This window comes from Saccopteryx leptura, chromosome 4 (genome assembly GCF_036850995.1).
Source record: "Saccopteryx leptura isolate mSacLep1 chromosome 4, mSacLep1_pri_phased_curated, whole genome shotgun sequence".
NCBI classification, from domain to species: Eukaryota; Metazoa; Chordata; class Mammalia; order Chiroptera; family Emballonuridae; genus Saccopteryx; species Saccopteryx leptura.
This window is the reverse complement of record NC_089506.1, coordinates 181,249,642-181,269,867: the sequence shown is the minus strand read 5'-3', so window position 1 is coordinate 181,269,867 and position 20,226 is coordinate 181,249,642. Positions and strand designations below refer to the sequence as shown.

Sequence of the window (20,226 nt, the reverse complement as noted above, 5' to 3'; positions counted from 1 at the left end):
ATAAGAGTACAGCTGCATGAATGATCTCATTGGTCCTTTGTAGTTTTTTTTTTTAAGATGTGAGTTTAATAAAGCTAAAAAACATAAGCAAATTGTTTACCATTGTAACTGCAGGATAATCAGTCTTGTCACATCAGGGGCCCTTACAGCAAATGCTGCTCACCACCCACAGTGAGCTTCTCCTCGTTCTCTTGACTGATGTGTTTAAACTTTCCAAACCTCAAAGAACTGAAATTAAGCACTAACCCTAACCATTTGCTTTGGTAGCAAGATGGAGAGAGACACACTTCTATTCCAAAGGGGATCATTTTCAGTAAATTTAAAATGAGCATATTAAGGAAATTTACACAATACCTCGACAGCATCTCTATGCCGTACTTCTATTAGCAATACTACAAAGCTAGATGCCTTCCCCTTACTATAACAAAATAAATGGACTTGGGGTCATCAGTTTTCCCAAATTATTTTGCTTATCTGAGCCCAAGTATCTGAGTCACCACCTTGGCCTTTGCATTCATACCAGGGGGAAGCCTCTTCCGTAGTGTACTTACAACTTCCCAGAGAAAGAATTATGCCTCTATTTTTGCTATTTCATTCTCTCCGAGTTAGGAGAAACTTGAGTATGTGTACGAGATTGCTCAGAGAAAGTCAGTCTACAAGGGTTGTCTTTTCACATTAGATAATGCTTGAAAGGGGACCAACAGGGACTGTGAGTTGGACATTTGGTCTGAAATGGCTGCTCTCACCGACATGTGGTGATCACCTGCTGTGACAGGGTTTTTTGTTGTTTCTTTTTTAACTCCAAAGAGTTCTGCTGTAGAAATGTATCTCCAACTCTCCAACTTGTTGAAGTTTATATCAAGATTGTTTTCAGTTGGGAGCGATGTGCCAAGCTTTGGGGGAGGAAGGCAGCAGCAGGGATGTTTGCAAGGCAGGAAACAGGAAATACCAACTGGAGCCTACCGGGTCTGACTGACAGGGAAACCCTGTTCATCAATTTCGTAAACAAATGTGCCTGATAGAATCTGAATTTGGAAAAACGTAGCATACATTGTGGTTTCAATACCATGGTCAAGAACTGCTTTATAATAAAGACAAAGTTCAGAAAGCAATCCTGTAAACTTATTTTCTGTAAACTTACTTTTTTAACACATCTTACAAATAGTCTCATCTAGATTGTGCCTAAGACCTTGAACGGGGTTCCCTGAGTACCTCATGCGTGAACTGAATTATTTGTGCCTTTGACAAACCAAACCCAACTCCATTGTTTCTATCTCACTGCTGTAAACCAACAGGCTAACCACGTAAGCTCATATTCTTAATGGACACAACTGCACAGTTACTCCATTGATGCCTGAAAAGTAACTCACTTTAGCACTCAGTCAGAACAAAGAAAGAAAACTAGATCTCACTTAGCCTTGATCAGGATGCGTTTTCACTTGTCAATAGTGTTCAAGCCTCGTCCTTCATTTTGGGCCACTGCTCAACATCACCTGCCTTCCTCCCTGATGCCATTTCTCCTAATGGGCATCGCATCCTGGGGAGGATTTTTTTTCCCTCTTTTAATGTGGAATTTTACGTTTATATTTAGAAAAATAAAAACAATATCTGCCAGCAATAGAGTATTTGAAACTCTGTTGTCCTAAGCACAGATTCGGAGATGACAAAATCAGCAACTACAATGATGTATATTGTAAGAGTATTTTAGCATTAATAATAGTATTGTTTCCATGAACACATTTTATAAATAAATTATACTTGTGTTCATTTTTAAAAGCTCTTGTTCTCAGGAAAAATAGCTTGGAATAAGGAGATATTTTCCCTTTTAAAAAAAATTACTGTCAGGCAGTTTTGAAGAGGAAAAAAAGTAAAGCAGCAGCTAAGGTAAGATTAAGTATATATGAGAAAGGGATAATGACAGTATCTTTGTCACAGAGTAACTGGGGGTTAAATAAAACAATCCACGCGAAGCAGTCAGAAGAGTTTCTGACAGTAATTGCACAGATGTGTTGCTATCATTATCATCCCCCTCAACATCTGAGGGAATATGCTCAGACTTTATTTTTTTTCATTCAAATTTACTCAACAGATTCTGTCATAATTCTAAATACAATGGTAGCGTCTCAATATACAGGGAAGATGATTCAATAGTTTTATGTCTTTGCTGTTTTCTGATTGACATTTTTAATCATTTTTCATATTGATCTGATGAAACATCTGACATTCATTACTTAAAAGAAGAAACGAAATAAATATTTTAAATGTTAAACACAACTGTGGGTTGCAGGCTGAACATATGCGGCCGGGCTTCCACAAATAGAGCCACATTCTTTTTCGTTTGGCTCTCTTTGGTCAGTTGTACCTGACAGCTGATCACCGGGTTTGTAGAACGTAATCTTGAGAAGCCCTGATATATGTGGCTTCTCTCAGGACTCCGTTTGTTGTCTCTGTGGTCACTCAGATAAGTGCTAGAGGTGGGAAAAGCTCGGGCCCTTGGGTGGATAAGGACCCAAACATCTAGTCACTTCGTAAAATGTCCCCAAATCCCTTCACCTTGAAAAGAGCCTGACCAAACAAATGACTTTTCTGGGGCCTACTGTTATCACTTAAAGAAGCACATCTCGTGGTATCTTTCAATATTTGGTGTCAAGAATTTGTAAAGGCTGTGGGAAATAGAATGAACATTCAAAGTAATGACGGGAGGTAGAGAACCTAACTAACTTTCTTGACAATGTGCTTAGTTCATTTATTTGTTATTACTAGACTGGTTTGTGCAGGAACAGGCAGTCTTCACATGAGAATGGTGGGCTGCTGAGCCTGCTCAGAGCGACCCATGGACCCGCTGAGCCCAGGCTACTCTGGAAATGCCCTACTCTGTGCCATCTTCCCCATTGTATACAACTCAACAAACACTTGCATTTTGCTTTAAATTCATGCAAAAACAACTACTGTAATAATGCTACTTCTAATACAGAAAGCAATTAAATATTAGTTTTTTTTATATGAACAACTCTTTTTTTTTTTTTTTCTTTTTTTTTATTATTATTATTTTTTTTTCCATTTTTCTGAAGCTGGAAACAGGGAGAGACAGTCAGACAGACTCCCGCATGCACCCGACCGGGATCCACCCGGCACGCCCACCAGGGGCGGTGCTCTGCCCCCCAGGGGGGGATACTCTGCCCATCCTGGGCGTCGCCATATTGCGACCAGAGCCACTCTAGCGCCTGAGGCAGAGGCCACAGAGCCATGCCCAGCGCCCGGGCCATCTCTGCTCCAATGGAGCCTTGGCTGCGGGAGGGGAAGAGAGAGACAGAGAGGAAAGCGCGGCGGAGGGGTGGAGAAGCAAATGGGCGCTTCTCCCATGTGCCCTGGCCGGGAATCGAACCCGTGTCCTCCGCACGCTAGGCCGACGCTCTACCGCTGAGCCAACCGGCCAGGGCCATGAACAACTCTTAAAACCAGTGACTAGCAATCAGTTTTGCAGTGATGTACCAGAGACCCGGGTTCTCAGAGGGTAATGCCACTGAAGAGGAAGACCCCCTAGCTTTAGCGTATAGAGAGCTTGATAGTGAGATTCAAAAGCAACAACTTAGCCAGAGCTGCTATTTTTAAATCAGTGATCAATACCCACTGACTGTGGTCTCCGAAGCACCCGAGTGCAATTTTGGGGTTCCCACCTCCAAGAGCACCACAGACAGCCACACACTGGAGACAGAGGCCGCCCTGCCAAGCCTTGTCACAGGAGACCCCGCAGCACCAGGCAGGGTCTGCAGAGTTCGTTCCCTGAGCAGCTCCAGCCCTGTCCCCATTTGCTTCCTCGTCATGGGAACAGGACCATAAAAACCCTAAAGCGCTGACCCTAATCCTGGCTTCTGGATGTTGCTGCTGAGAACCAACAGCCTAGTGGTCAACCAAAAACAATCAAGTTGTGCATCTTAATTTGTTTTGAAATATGCTACCTTCTGGTCCTCTGCTGAGCTTATATCCCTCCGATTCTTCCAACTGCAACAAACCCTGGAATTCCACGGAGACAACGGTCTTAGGACTAAAATACTCATGCTGTGAGCCTGCCACTGACAAGGAGAAGGTTACTTTCTCACCAACAGTCTCTCAAGTAAGGCTGCATAATAGCGAACACTTCAAATGGGATCTTACACAAAAGCTCAATACAGTTTTGAGTAAATTAACAAAACAACGGAACAACTAATTGGTGAGAAAATTTGATGAGTTGGTATGTTTGTATATCTTTGCATATGTGGACTCTGATGAGGTTTTCCAAGATATAATCCAATAAATTGTAAGCCCTGTGCGGACAGAAGTAGTTTCGGAATCTTTTTCTGTTAATGAAAAGTTTATCTCATAAGGCTACATCTGGCGGACATTCAGTAAATATTTACTAATGGAATCAAATTATATAAATTACACAAGATTTAGTACTACAGCTTTAATTACCCACATAGTAACTCTAAAAAAGCATAAGTACCCAGAAAAAAAAGGTAATTTTTAACAATAAAGACAACCAAAATGAAAAGCTTGTCTTAAGAAATCATGTGTGCCTGCCCTGTGGTGGCGCAGTGGATAAAGCATCGACCTGGAAATGCTGAGGTCATTGGTTCGAAACCCCAGGCTTGCCCGGTCAAGGCACATATGAGAAGCAATTACTGAGTTGATGCTTCCTGTTCTTCCCCCCACTTCTCTCTGTTTATCCTCTCTCTAAAATCAATAAAATCTCAAAAAAAAAAAAAAAAAAAAGGAAAGAAAGAAATCGTGCATTTCCTGAGGAAAATCTTCAGCTTTGCCCAAGGTTATTGAGGTATTTTTAGAAATGAGGTACCTGCAGCCCCACCCCTAGTCCCCTGTACCTGGACTTTTATGTGGCATTACCCTTTGGTTGAGACCACATAGCTAGACCACTGAGCATGTGCTGGGATGGATGGTAGGTCTTATTCTTGGGGGGGGGGGGGTGGACTTGTCTCCATTGATAGAAAAGGGCAAAGAGAGATCGCTTCAAGAGCCACACATTGATTCGGCCCTGACAGTCTCCCATTCTCAACTTGGCTACCTTCCCCTCTCCTCAGTGACTCAGAGCTTTTATTCTCTCTATCCCATGAGTCATTAGGAAGTTGCTCAGAAGGGAGACTGGCAAATCTTTATCGTTCCTACCACCATTTACAGTGTCCCAAGGGAAGACCTGTCAATTTTAAATGAGAAAGGCTAAAGCAAATTGTTGGGAGGTTTTAAGGAAAACCCCCTTCTCCGGAACGGTATCTGCTTCAAGGCTCCAAGGCAATTTGCAGGTGTAGTAGGCCTGTCTCATGGACAGGTGGGCCTCGGCTGGTCTGCTAGAATCTGCAACAGCTCAGCAACGTGAGAGTTATGATTATCTCCCATGTTCTATTCATTTCATAGAGTATATTTTCTAACCAAATTGGATGGAAAATACATGCCAAAAATGTATCTTACTAATAAAGTAAACAAACTTAAGTGGACCAGAAGGCTAGAAGAATCTTGTGGTACAGAGGTTACTGCCATATTAAGTGGAAGTTCAGGATCAGCTGACCTAGCTATCAGAGCGACAGAGACTATTGTTATCAAAAGTCTTTCCAGGCCAGATATCAAGGGCAAAGTGAAAGCATCCCATCCTCGCAAGGGGAGAAGCTCATGAAAACTGAGTGGGGTGCACTGTGTTCAATTATGAAATGCAGCAAACGACTGAGCTAATCTGTCTCGCAGAAAAACAAAAAAGTATTAGAAACATACAGGTGAGCCCCTTATTATTCTGTAAAAAGTACAACCAAATGTTTTGACCTCATCTGTGAAGCCAATCTGCCCGTGTCTTGCAGGTTTGGGGTGGATATGGCTGCATACCCTTTCCACCCTTCCCACTGCTGCACATTGTTGGAAACATCTCCATCGCTTCAGGAAGGGAACGGCAAAATCGGAACACATCCACGTGTGCCAGAGAGAATGCCTTCAGTCAGCAACACTTACACAGTACAGACAGCGCACTGCCAACAGGAAGGGGAGAGAGTTCTAGGTGAGCGACATGAGATTGGACAACGGAAGTCAGAATTACCCAAGTTCCTCTCTGGGGCCTATAATCGTGTGTGTATGTGTGTGTGTGTGTGTGTGTGTGTGTGTGTGTGTGTGTGTGTGTGTGTGTGTGTGTGTGTGTAAATTACAAACACAATTAGCAAAGCCCTGTTTGACTCCATTTTGAATGTGGCAGTGGCACTAAGGGACGGGGAAGCAAAATTGAAAGGGGAAGAAGATTTCCTGAGACCCAAATAGATGATGACCCATTCAAGTGAACCAGGCAGTCTCCTTCCTTTGGCGGTCAGTTCAGCGGTGCAGCTCAGACTTTCGCTGAGGGAAGAGAACAGGTGGGCTAAGAGACAGGGCGCTCCTTAAAAGGCAACGCCCTGGTGTCAGGAGACCGAGAAATCTACAAGTAGAGATTGCTGCTGTTCGTTAAGCATTCTAGATAAAAACAGGTTTATCTACCCTGGCCATCAGTCTCTGAGAGCTTGCTGTGACCTAATGAATGAAGGTGCAGAAACCATGGTTTCTTCCTGAAGTTGAATCGTTTTGTATAATGTGACCCAATTTTATTGAGCATCATTAAAGACTCGCTGAAGTTAAACTCGCTTCCCTGGCGCTCAACCAAAGCACAGTGGAATTGTGGACATAATTCTTTCCTTCACTGGATCGGAGCTAAGAGAGAGTATCACCAAGAGCCACGGGAGATGAAAGGTAATGCCTCTTGCTAAAATGAGCCGTTCCTGCGCAGCCTGTTCTAACCACAGCCCGCTCCGTGGCCCCCCCTCGACGTCTCCTCGTCTAGGTTACTTCCCCCTGTTTTGCAGACACAATCCCTGCATACCTAGAAGGGCCTCCCAGGCATGACCCAATTCAGGACGGAAGATGAAATGGCCTCAGAGGCCTTGACACTGGGGCTTGGCACTATTTCTGCTCACATATTCAACACTGTCACAGAAACAACAACAAAATAATCACTTGCAGCCTAATACCTCATATTCAGCCTCAATCCGAAGAACTTTTATTTTTTTTTTTTTTTTAAGCTAAAATGTTATTGAAAACAAAATTTTCTCAACTAGCTGCTTCGGAACAATATACTGTGTTATGAAGCTCCGTACATTTTAAATGTTTTTTGAAACAGGACAAAGGAAGTCCCCCATTTTTTTTCCCCCTTGAATTTTAAAATTTAAACCATGTTCTTCCGCTTCCAGGCTCTTCTGCATCGAGACCAGGCTGTTGGGTGGGAGGAGCCATGTGAAAAGTGCATGAGGAGTGAGCGTGGAAAACACAGACGTGGAACGCCCGTGGGCTGGACACGGCACCAGCCGAGTGAAGGCTGTCGCTTCTCCGTCCACGGTCCCCTGGGGCAGCCCGCGCCAGGCCGGGCCCGACCGCAACAGCAGGAAGCAGGGCTGTACAACGGGTCCCCTTGAATCATGCTACTAAAAAAAGGTGCAACGAGAAACGGGTCCCTGTGCATACTTAGTCACAACTGTGGGCAGAAGCACCCATATGATTCCTCCCTTTGGTATTAAATAACAGTTTTAAAAAAAAAAAGCTTTTTAGAAACAAAGCAAATACATGGTGGAACTGGAAATGTTGGCCATCCCAGGTTAGTTGTCCACTGAAATAAAGTCTCATCCCTAGTCATAAATAAATAATCTCTTTCCTGGTCTGACTTCCACGCCAGGATCAATATCTCTTAACATCTTACTTATTTTATTACTGCTTTTGGTTTTCTGGGACTGATTGAAAGTTGCTCAGAGGAAATCTTTGGTTTTGCTTAAGTGTCCGTGACATTTAATCATGACTTTCCTTGCAGTTTAATTCCAACCAGTCAATCAGTTAATCCACTTCGATTGATTCTGGGCTCTCGGTTATTGGCTTGCACTCATTGGGCATCCGCTGGTGTCGGCTCAGCTGGGTGGCCTGCGTGAAGCTCCTCTCACACCTCTCGCACCTGGTGGAGGCAAGAGAGAAAATTGAGACCAGGGAGCGCGGCCCGCAGGGTGATGGGCTTCCTCTCATCCTGCCTAATCGGAACAGACACTCCAAAGTGGCTTCAGATTCTCCCGGCTCAAGAGGTTTAATTGGTGGCTCCTTCCCAGGCCTGGATGCCTGTGATGGGACAAAGCCCGTCTGATGCAGAACAGAGGGATCTGTCAATAGGCAGGGGGGAAGGCGATTTCTCCAGAGAGCCCTGTCCTGCTGCAGCTCTGATCACTGTCAGTTCAAATAGATAAAGAACAAAGAGATTTTTAGGAGTGAGCCATCAAAGCAGCAGCTTGTCTGCAGTTTTCTGCTCCGTAACCCGAAAGAGAAATTGATGACAAATAGAATTTCACCTGCTGCTAATTTAAAATCGGGAATGCTACTCCCCTTAAAACAGCAGCCGAGGAGCAATCATCTCGGAATTTGGAAACCGGAGGAAGCAATGCATTAGTTTGCGGTGAGGAGGCAGGGTGGGTGCGAGGAGGCTCTTTTGTGCAAGAGTTGGTTGTAGTATTGCAGCCCGACCAAACTCGGAGTGCAAACAGCGTCTGTGGTTGGGTGGGCGGGGGTATAAAAACCTGAACTCAACCAACTGCGTTGCTCAAGAAGTTCACCTTTCCAAAAAGTACAGTGACAGAACGTCCTTGTGGGCCATAATTAAGGAATAGTGTGTCTGATGAGAACACTGGTTTCACACTTCAAGAGTATCTCCTCTCTTTAACTTAAAAAAAGAAATTGTAATCTAGAAACACTGGGCCTGACCTATATCTCAGGCAATACACATTTACTAATTCGACGGCTACTCAACCTACAACACACAGACACACACACAGGAACTCTGGCAGCAAGCTGGGCACAGTGACTTCTCTGTCACTCCCCTGGAGCACTGGCCGAGCACCCTTTAGGGCACAATAGCTCCCTCCACCATTCCCTTGATGTCCTCTCTTCTAACCTTTGAAGAGAAAGATATTCAGGAGAGCTGCAGAAAAGAGTCTCTCTTTCACATAACACCGCCCTGGGTCCCTGGGTCCCTGCACTATTGGGAATGTGGCAAAAACCCTCATGAGAAAGTCCATAGTGCTCTGCAGGTGCCCCTGTCTTATTCTCTGGTGAGCAAGCCTCTCTTCCTCCCCTCTTTCATACATTAAGTAAAGTCCCTTGCCTTAGGAATAATTACCTATAAAAATAGAACACACCCATCCTCTCTGGAGATGCCCGCACGTTTTTGAACGTTGGGAGGCCGGCGCTTGCCACTCAGGCTTGGATTTTTCAGAGCTTCGGTGGCCATTGAGAGTGTCAGGGTGAAGAAGTTGTGTTTCTTTGATTGTCTTTCAGGGGATATTTTTAGCAGCCTGTTCCACTGTTAAAAACTGCACTGTGATCTTGACAAATGTATAATGTCAGCTTTAATGTATCAGACCTATCAGCTCAATGAAAATAACTCAGAAGTATTGATCAGCTAATGATTTTTGGTGCATTCATTAAGGTCCACGGGCAGCTCATCCCCTCTCCAGAGCTCCTGAAGTGCTGATGACATGTTAGTGAATTGCTGATTGTTTATTAGGAAACTGATTAGTTACTGAATTAGTGTGTCAAAATATACTACCTTTCACTGCTTGACAGATTTTCAAACTATTATAATCCTTTTTAAAAATTTGAAGCTCTAGAATCAATGTCAATGAGAGCAAAACAGTTTGAACAATTCTAAGGGATGACTATGTACCTGGGTCATACTTTTGCACCTCGTGTGTTAGAATAGAAAGAATTCAAAAGTAGGCAGTTTTGTGTTTCATAGAAGGCAAGGGAGCGTGTGTACATGTAATATTTAAATATCCAGATTGGACAGACATTAAAAGGAGAGTTACATTTTTCTCAAGGGTTTGCCTAGATGCCTCAGAGATATTTACTCATGGAGCAATACTCACGGAGCAATTTGTTGTGATTGGAAATTTACTATGTCAGCTGTAACCATGGCATGAGATCATTACTGAAAACTCATCTTTAGTGCCATCTGCCCACAAGTTAGAGTAAAAACACATGCAGAACCAGGCTACTGGAAATAGCTATGTGGTCGGGAAATTCAAAGAACACAATGGCATTATTGAGGAAGTAAAGACAGCTAGATATAAATTTTTTTTTAATAAAGGAAGGACCTCAGTTTTATGTATATCATCTTTAATTTTAGAAAAATTTCCTTCACATGTTATTTTCATAGCTTAATAACACTCATCAAAAGGACAGACTCAATGCAAAATACCTAGGTTCTAGCAGATCTGGACATCGGGCGGGTTGACTTAACCCTGAACTACAATCCCAGACGAATGACTGCGCGTGGGTACCTTTAAGCCTGGACTTCATGCAGGGGAGCGGAATAAGAAGGAGAGAGAGGTGCAGATAAGGAGCTGGGAGCAAAGAAATGATCTTGCGCACAGGGTCCTCTTGACTAGGATGACGTCACAGCCTTGAAAGGAACGTCGCAGGAACAGTGAAGTGGAAAGTCGTCCAGATATTTCAGCAAAGAATGAGTCCCCAACTTTCTACCAATATGGGTATCTTAATTAGACTTGATTTCCTGTTAGATTTGAGATCATTCTTTACTTACTGTGATGGTTGACTGGATTATAGGTACAGGGAGTTTAACAATTACCATCTGAAATTGACAGAGATGCAAAATAATGTCAAGGTCTGTTACTTTCTGTGCCTCTACAACCTGTCAAAAAACACTTCTCGAATTGAACCAAACTGCACAGCGCTTCATACATATAATGTGCTCGATGCATATTTATGAATGTGTTTGTTCCTTCGCTTTGATTTTGCCTAGATCTTATTAAACTAGTAGATGTTCTCTGGAATATCCTTTGATTTTTTTTTTTTTTTTTTTTTAATCTGAGCCAAACTGTCTTTACTTAAGGCAAAAATGTCATGATGAGTATTTTCCCCTCTTATAACAGTTGAAGAGAAGCAGCTCTCCTTTGGAAAGTCCTGGCCGTCCCAAGCACAGAGGCCGGGCCCGAGGCAGATCACTCAGATCCTCCCAGGCAGAGCGACCTCCCTGAACTCCTGAAAGCTTACGTTTCGTGAAAGAGAAGGAGAAGGATCTCTGATGGCAAAGAATAAGTTTTAGACTGCCAACTTCCTTCTTCCTTTATTTCATTCCTCTTCCCTCCCTTCCTTCCTTCCTCCCCTCCTCCCTTCCTTCCTTTCATCTTTCCTTCCTGTGATCAAGTGCTTTGCCGTTGCTGTTCAATGGAACATCTTGCTTTTGTTCCTTTTCTCCGTCACTTCTAGTCTCACAGTACAAACTGAGAGCCAAGACCTTTCACATGATCCTTGATATGCATTTTTCCTGAGTGCCCCTTTACCTTAGAAATTCTAAGTCTCCAGCCAAGATAGCTACCGACAGGCCCATGACCTACCAGAGCTTGGGGGATGGAGACTTTCACTGGAAATTCAGCCAATTGGAAGGTGAGGCAAAGCCTGAAATGTAACTGATCTCCTAGTGCCAAATTTCCAGCAACAATATCAACCTGCCTTCAAAAACTATGTCTCTGCAGAAGATTTTAGAGGTTGGAAAGGTATAACAGCTCAATCTCTCCTGGCCCCTGAGAATTCCGTGAAACTTCCTGGGAACTGGCGGCAGGAGGGCGGGCAATTTGGTGACTGAGTCATTTGGGGCATCTATCTGGAAGCTGCCCAAGGCTGATCATTTAGGGTTGTGCATCTTTTATAAGATTCTTGTCCTTCTTTGCAACATTGTTTAAGCCAACACCCATTAGTTGAAGTAATAAAATTAACTGTGTGGTGAAACACATTTTATTGACTAATCTGCAACAAAAGTTTTTCTGAATGTTTGTTTTATAAGCTTGTAAAAGGGTATCTTCATAATATTTACAAACGTCCATGGGATGGATATCCATGAGCTATGGTTGGAAGATTCCCAGAACTCCCTTGGGATGGTTCAATCCTGACCCATCTTGTTTGTATACATTGAAGGACTTGGCTTTCCATTTCCTAGAAGACGTTAAAATCTTGCACTTATAAAATAAGTGTACACTCAGTTCTCCCCCAGGAGTACACATTTGATTTGTTAAAAAAAAAAAAATACCCACAGCATGTGGCTAATTGTAATAAGAGGAGAAGCAGAAGAAACTAAAACCTTCACATAGAATCTAATCCAAACAACTATGGTTATTGTTTTTTTTCCTCCAGGTAAAATTAGGTTATGGTCACAAAAGCATACTTTTAGAAAAAATAAAATAAAATAAAATTGATAAAGTCCTTCAAACTAGGAATCTGATGAATTAAAAGTAAGTTAAAATGGCAACTCTATTGGAAACATGACAAAAACAGGATGTTAAAGAAAAAAAAAATTGAGTGGAGTCAACGAGGTTACACATAAGTAACACCTTAACATTAATAGAAATCTATTTCCCATTTTGACCCTGAAACCTCTTCAATTAATTACTAAAATCTATTTACACAGCAACAAGATAAAAATCAATCTGACTCCTGGCACTGCGCCTCTCTGGCTGCCCTCTCGAATACAAGGGCCAGAAGGATTATCAGCCCTGCATCTCTTTTAAAAAGCTCCCCTGCTCAAAGGCTCGGGGAAGGTTACCACTGTGGTTCTAGTCTTCCGCATCCCGAGCAGCGGGGAAACCAGATTCTGAGAACCCCTGGGGGTCAGGCCTGAGCGCAACGACCAAGTCCACCTTGCAGGACACAAACACCTGCAACAGGGAACTGCAGGGCTGTGCTAACACATCTGGTCGTTAGGGGGAATGGAACGGCCCCTTCGGACTAGCTCAAACCCAGAGGTCCCGGCTTGGGCTGGCTTTCACGCAGGTTTGATTTTCGGACCCAGCCAGTCCCCTCAGCCAAATGTCTTTATGCAGTGAACAAGCTGTACCCATGAACAAAGGTGAAAACTAAAACTATTTTTATTATCAATATCTTAAATTAAACCACAATGGAGAGTAGTAAATAAAGGTAACTTATTCATAGGGAGGTGAATGAAGATGACAGGCTTTTGTGAGCCCCTGCGTCTACGGCCAGAACAGAGGTGCAGGGCCGACCCGCAGGGCTCGGCTACCCTGCGCTGAGGCCGGCCTTGCTGAGCCCAGCGGCCACAAGCACGCCCAGAGGTCCAGAGCAAGTCTGCGTCGTCAGAGTCTGGGATACTCCCTGGCTGACACTGAGCAAGGTCGCCTCCTGCTGCCTGAATCACTTCCTTTCGTGCTTGATCTTGTCCTACAGAAGGTAGGTAAGCTGTACATATTTCCTTCCTTCTTTTTTTAATTTTTTTTTTTTATTTTTCCATTGGTTCGAAAGAGCAGAGGGGAGAGGGCCTGGGGGGAGGGGCAGAGAGAGAAAGGGGAGCATCGACTCATTGTTCCTCTTAGTTGTTCCATTTAGTTGTCCACTTTTGGTTGCTTCTCATACATGACTTGACCAGGGATCAAACCCATGACTGTAGTGTGCTGGGACGATGCTCTGTCCACTGAGCCACCTGGCCAGGGCCTTTATTTGCCTTCTTAACAGGGAAAAGCCAGGATGGGGAAAGCCAGTGTGATAATTGAATAAATAGAGATGTCAGAGTGTTGACAAGAGTATTTCACAGCCAGTAGAAACGGCTTTGAGATGGCCAGCCAGTTATACACATTACTTCACACTTCCAAACCTTTCATATGCTGACAGGTCTACCAGAACTCTCTTTCTTCTCTGTATGCCTCAGAGACTCCTACCTATCCTTCCAAACCCATCTTAGAAACAAAATAAAACAAACAAAACAGAAACAGACTCAGAGGCAGAGAACAAACTAATGGCTAGCAGAGGAGGGGGGGGTTTGGGGGGTTGAGTGGAAAAGGTGAAGAGATTAAGAAGTATGAATTGGTAGTTACATAACAGTCACGGGGATGTAAAGTACAGCATAGGGAATAGAGTCAATAATATTGTAGTCTATATGAATGGTGCCAGGTGGGTACTAGAAATACCGAGAGGAACACTTTGTAAAGTATATATGACTTTGTAACCACTATGTTGGACACCTGAAACTAAAATAAAATAATATTCAATGTAAACTGTAATTGAAATATAAAATTTAGAGAACAAAAACATAGACGTCATTTGCCCCAGATAGCACTGATCACTGCCCTGCTGGGCTCCCCTGAGGCGCTGTGCACACGTCTTCCTGTATTTCACTTCTGCACTTTCACCTTACATGATAATACTCGTTTATCAGTTAGGCTTCCCTGCAAACTATGAGGTCTTCAAAGACTGGGGGCTGAGTCTCACTCACCTTTGTATCTGTGCCTAACAAGGTGCCTAGTACAAACAAAAGTGCTCAGTAAGTATCTGCTGAATGAATGAACACACGAATAAATGAATGCGGGAGGGAGGGAATAAGCGAGCGAACAGGCCGTCCTGCACGATCAGACGTCCACTGCTTCCAGGACTGTGCTGTGTGTAGGAACGCCCCCTCTCGCTCAGCCAAAGCCCTCGGGTGCAGCTCCACCTCTTTCCACGTTCCTTTAGTCTTCTAAGAGCTCAGACGTGCCCTGTGTTTGGTTCTGTGTTTCTGTTTTCACCAACATGGTCATTCTGAGATCCTAAAGGCATACTGCAAAGTTGCAGGCTGGCCACTATAATGGATTCAAACCTCTGTAACACTCAGGAAAGAGGAGGGAAATAGTTCGCCAGAATCCGACAAGGGCTCAAGTTCCGCAAAAGATGCCCTGAAATTGTGGCTGCCCCGCTGACCGTCATGGGGCTTGCAGGTGGCCCTAAGATGACACAAGTTCCTAGCTCCAATGCGAGAAGAATAGGTCCTCAAGAACTAGAAAGAATCTTAAAAGGACTTACCCCTACTTCCTTATTTTACTTATCAGAAAACAGGCCCAGAAATATTATCTCGTGTCCAAGGTTGAACAGCTCGAGCAAGGATCAACGTATAGGTTTTCCAACTTCATTTTCCAAGTGTCAGCCACTAAATAAGTAGGTCGTCTTGCAGCCTGGACACTGGCCACCAGACAGCCTCGTCTACCAGCCGGTGGAGCTGGCCAGCGCTGACCTACCTCGTCTGCGACTCGTGGACGAGGCTAGGAGAAAGTCGGGGGAGAGGTCAGCCACTACTTACTTGAAGGGCTTTTCTCCAGTGTGGGTTCGAATGTGGTTGTTGAGGGTGGTGGCCCCAGCAAAGGCACGACCACAGTAGCCGCACTTGAAAGGCCGGTCACTGGAGTGAGTGACCACGTGATTCCTCAGTTCGGAGGGCTGGGAAAAGGACTGGGAGCAGTGGCCGCACTGGTAAGGTCTGAAACAAACACAGAGACTGCCTGGTCATTGTTTTCTATGTTACGCGGTGGAGGTCAGCATGGCGAGGCAAAGCCACAACTGTTTGGGTGACATACTCGGTTTTGCGTAGAACTTGGGTCAGTGGGTTTCCATCCCTTTACTTGTTGCCATAGGAACAAAACTGACAGAACTGCTGAGACATTCATTAATCCCCAAACGGTTATTTTTTCTGGTATTTATCATTTCAAGAACCCCTGTTTTCTTCTTTCTATCCCCTCCCCCACACAAATATTAATGCATTTTGGGAGCAGGGAGAGTACGGGGCCTGATTAACCAGAATGTAACGAGAGAAAACATGTAATTGTCTCTCATAATTCCACAGCACTTCTAAGTTTTCAAAGGGCTTTAAAATCACTTATCTAGTGTAATCTTTACAATAATTCTCTGCGGCAGGGAAAGCGGTCCTTATTATCTCCGCCAGTGCAGAAAACCAAGAAGAAACTGTCCTCACAGGAAACAAGCCATTGGTCCCAAGGTCACGCTAGGGCATCTGGACCTTATTCTCAGGGCCAGATAAACATGCCGGCAAGTTAGGAAGCTGCATGTGTGTTTGTTTTAATAAATCCTAAACTGTCCTGGGATCTGTCTAGAGCACAACCTCAACTTGGAGTCGTCAGATACTGCGCGGAGGAACACAGGGATGCACCCAGATTTGTCTGTCTGCAAAATAAAGCCTGCCGGCTACCTACTGTCCCCTCACTCTCGAATAATATTTATCCATTGGGCCTTCTCCTTGAATTTCAGCTCCCCGGTTTAATCCGGTAGCAAGCAATGATTTGTAGCCAGCCGTACAGAAATGACGAGATGTTACTGTGCTCGCAGAGGGACGACCGTGATGCAAAAACACATGGAAGGGAGTTGTGACAAATACCTGATAATTAGCCAGATTATCAGACAACGTACTTTCTAGCTCATGAGAATTAAGTCAATCTTTTGCTTTTATAAAATAGATTAAAATTCTATCTTCCCTACAGAAGTTTTGCTTACTGAAGCAAAATCGGCTGAGTGATATAAAACGTGGGGAGTTTTCCCTATTTGAAGCTATTTCATATCATTCTTGGACAGGACTCTAATTTGTTTATCAAAATATTTGTTAGGAAAATTAAGAATCTGCTGCAAGGGATATTACGAGCACTCACAAAGCCCTGGTCTGCGGCCCAGACATCTCTGGCTGCATTTAGAAAGCCGCTGGCGAAAGCAGACTTAATTGCTCTCCCTTTAACAAATACGTAAGTGCCAACGACCAGAAAACAAAATGTGGGGCCAGGAGACAATGAGGACCAAGCGTGTACAACAATTCAATTAAGTGCAAAATAAAGTGTACCTTCTCATTTGTCAAGTGACGTGCTTAATTGTGGCTGCTTGCCTCACTGAACACAAATACTATTATTTTACCAGACTTCAGCACACTGAGCACTGATTGTAGAATTTTTTAGCTTGATTAATAGTCTAGGATTGATCAATAACTCAATACTATACAATTTTAATTACTTACATTTAGAAATCTACTTAACTGCTCTCAAACAGGTTTCAAAGAAATATGTAAGAGTCCTTGATAAGGAGTTTATCAATCTTGACAAATTACACATGCATTTTATTATAATTATAAAATAATGCTTTGACAGCCATTAAAATTATATGTAGACAAAAACGTCCTCCTGCCAGATCTTTGTTGTAACTGTTAACCTTAAAGAATTCCTCAAGAAATCACTCTCTCAGGAATGAATTATTTTAATGTTACTGAAGATCATAAACAAAATAATACATTAATATATGCTATATCCCTTGACAATTGATTTTTCTAATAGTGAAGGGACCATTAACATTTATTAGCCTCTGGTTATCTATTTTTAATAGCTATCACAATAAACAATAAGCCACTAAATAAAACCAATTAATCTTTTCTTTTTTTTTCTAACTCAGCTGTCAAAAGTTGGGGTGATTTATTTCCTACAGTCAGAAGTCAATCCATCCTTTTTACGTTAACAGTCACAAAGATTTACACACAGAAGAGCAGAAATGACCACAGAGAGGCTTAGGGTGAACTCTTATGTCAAGGTAATACCAATGCAAGGCAGATGGCATTCTGACACGTCACCTTCACCCAGCTCCAGCCTGAGAGGTGTTTGCTAGGTATCCACTGACCTATGCCACAGGTTTTAAAACGTTGCAGAATTTAGCTTGACTGAGTGGAAAGGTCTAGGACAGGGAAAAGAGGAGCCGTGAGTCCTATTTCAGCCTCTGACCCTAATCAGCTGTGAGACTTGGACACGTCACTCAACTTCCCTGACTCTGTGTTTTCACCTCTTACCTCTCCAGTAAGGGGATGGCCTGAACTAGATGCTCCCTTGTATCCTGTCATGCTCTGTTCCTGCTTTCAGGTGTGTGCCTCCTGAGATCTGTCCACGACACAGCCTCATAGGACATGGCATCAACAATATGATCTCCACCTTCCATCATGTGCACTGGCCAGTTTCCTGTACAAGAGCTTCCTATGGGTGGGTGTGTGTGTGTGTGTGTGTGTGTGTGTGTGTGTGTGTGTGGACCATTTAAAATTATTTGGTAAACAGTTGCAAATCAGAGCAAGTAAACCTAGTACAAAAGTGTAGGACCAAACTTTATTGTACTTGATCTCCAAAAAAACAAGGTGATAGCCCTTTCTTCCTAGGTACCTTTAAGAATAAAATTGTAGAATATCAGGTCACATTCACCTTTGCAGAAGCTGACTTTATGTAGAATTTAGAACTAAAATGTGTCCTCCACTTGCCAGTCTAAAAACAGATTGTCTCTCTTTGCCTAGAAATTATCCCTAAGAAAGCACAGAAGTTACACAGTGAGTAGACAAGATTCCTTCTTTTCCTGGATTGTCAATATTTCCTAAAAGACAAATAAAAGGAAATAATCAAAAAGTAATTTTAACTTGGATTATGTCCTAGGGTGTCATTTAAGGCAGTGGCCCCCAACTGTTTTTGGGCCACGGACCGGTTTAATGTCAGAAAATATTTTCACGGACCGGCCTTTAGGGTGGGACGGATAAATGTATCACGTGTCCGAGACAAGCGTCAAGAGTGAGTCTTAGACAAATGTAACAGAGGGAATCTGGTCATTTTTTAAAAATAAAACATCGTTCAGACTTAAATATAAATAAAACGGAAATAATGTAAGTTATTTATTCTTTCTCTGCAGACCAGTACCAAATGGCCCACGGACCGGTATCAGTCTGCAGACCAGGGGCTGGGGACCACTGATCTAAGGATATAGGAATACATTTAAGACAGAATGAAACCATCAAGCCCTGGGGCAGGGCCTAGAAAACATCTATATTACTGTGAAATCTCAGAAACCACACTTCTTTTGGGACAACTGGCCACAGGAGTTAGGATCCTGTACACATGTTTTCATTAGCATACCCTGAGGCTCACCTCTCAATTTACTGCGAGGGGGTTGTTGGAGACACATGATTAATTGCCATTAACATTCCCATTATCTTTTCAAAGGTCTTGTCGAAAGGTAAGACTTAATGCAGGCGTCCCCAAACTATGGCCTGGCCGCATGCGGCCCCCTGAGGCCATTAATCCGCCGGGCCACACTTCCAGAAGGGGCACCTCTCATTGGTGGTCAGTGAGAAGAGCACTATATGTGGCAGCCCTCCAATGGTCTGCGGGACAGTGAACTGGCCCCCTCTGTAAAAAGTTTGGGGACCCCTGATTTAATGGATTAAACTTTTGAACACAATCAAGTTCAACTCCAAAGTTCAGTCTCCCTTTGGTGAGTCATACTAGAAGAAGCAAAGGAGGACTGACATCGTCAAGTGCTGTATTCAGCTTTAATTCTCTGTGTCATGGAACAGCTACACGGAAATCTCCTTTCTAATATACTCTGATTCTTCCCAAGCCATCACAGACAGCACTTGATTCTTTCCCAAATGCGTGCAACGAGTATTCCTCACAAACGGGTAACATTTCACAACCAGAAGCAGCTTTGGCTTCTTTACTGCTTGAGTGTTGGAAATGTTATTAGCACAGGATCCAATGATGGAAATGTTCTATATCTACCTACGCTGTCCAGTAGGAGAGCCGCTTGCCACTTGAAATGTGTTCAGGGCAACCGAGAAACTGAAGTATTAGTTTACTTAATTTTGATTCATTTTAGTTTAAACAGCCTCTTGTGGCTAGTTTCCACAGAAATATCAAGCTGCATGAAAAACTAGAAGGTGCTCCACACTCAATGATGAAATAACAAAAAAACCAGACAAAGCTTGGGTCCACTTAGTTATTGTGCATCAATGCTGGTAAGATTTGAAGCCCAAAGAAAGCAAGATGACTCTGTGCACCCCTGGCATTCTCTGCAGCTGGCCCCGCCCCGCCAAAGATCGCTCCGGCAAAATGTGCAGGCCATTTATTCGGAGTCTGTAATTGGTTTGGTGTACAGACAGAAAAAGGATAAAACATTTAACAAAATTAAGTGTGGTTTGTTTTAAAATATTATTAATACTTCTAAGATTTTTCTTTCATGGCCTGAAAGCCTCCAGGACAAAAGTTGTTGGGTTGGAGCCACCTCGTCTCCTTGTCCCACGTTGGTCAGCCCAAGTGCAAACCTCCCAAGACTTCAAAGGGAGCGCTACTTAGGTCAGTGTTGGCTGTGTCGAGTGAGGAACGACCTTAGTTCTATGTGAGGAGGAAAGGATTGCAGGAAAGCAGAAACGTGCAGAGTCCAAGGACCTGGGAAACGTGGAATATTAGAAAGAAGATCAGGCCCTGGCCGGTTGGCTCAGTGGTAGAGCGTCGGCCTGGCATGCAGAAGTCCCGAGTTCGATTCCCAGCCAGGGCACACAGGAGAAGC

The 20,226-nt window shown here is 43.5% G+C and overlaps 1 protein-coding gene across 1 annotated transcript in view; it reads right to left on the bottom strand.

The window, feature by feature from the left end:
* Positions 1-7,165: 7,165 nt before the first annotated feature.
* Positions 7,166-20,226, bottom strand: part of PRDM6 (PR/SET domain 6) — a 104,101-nt gene continuing 91,040 nt past the window's right edge. The window contains exons 6-7 of the mRNA XM_066379923.1: positions 15,167-15,343; positions 7,166-7,999 (exon numbers count right to left, since the gene is read on the bottom strand). Of these exons, the coding sequence (XP_066236020.1) occupies positions 7,885-7,999; positions 15,167-15,343 (292 nt within the window). The 3' untranslated portion in view covers positions 7,166-7,884. The remainder of the gene's footprint in view (positions 8,000-15,166; positions 15,344-20,226) is intronic.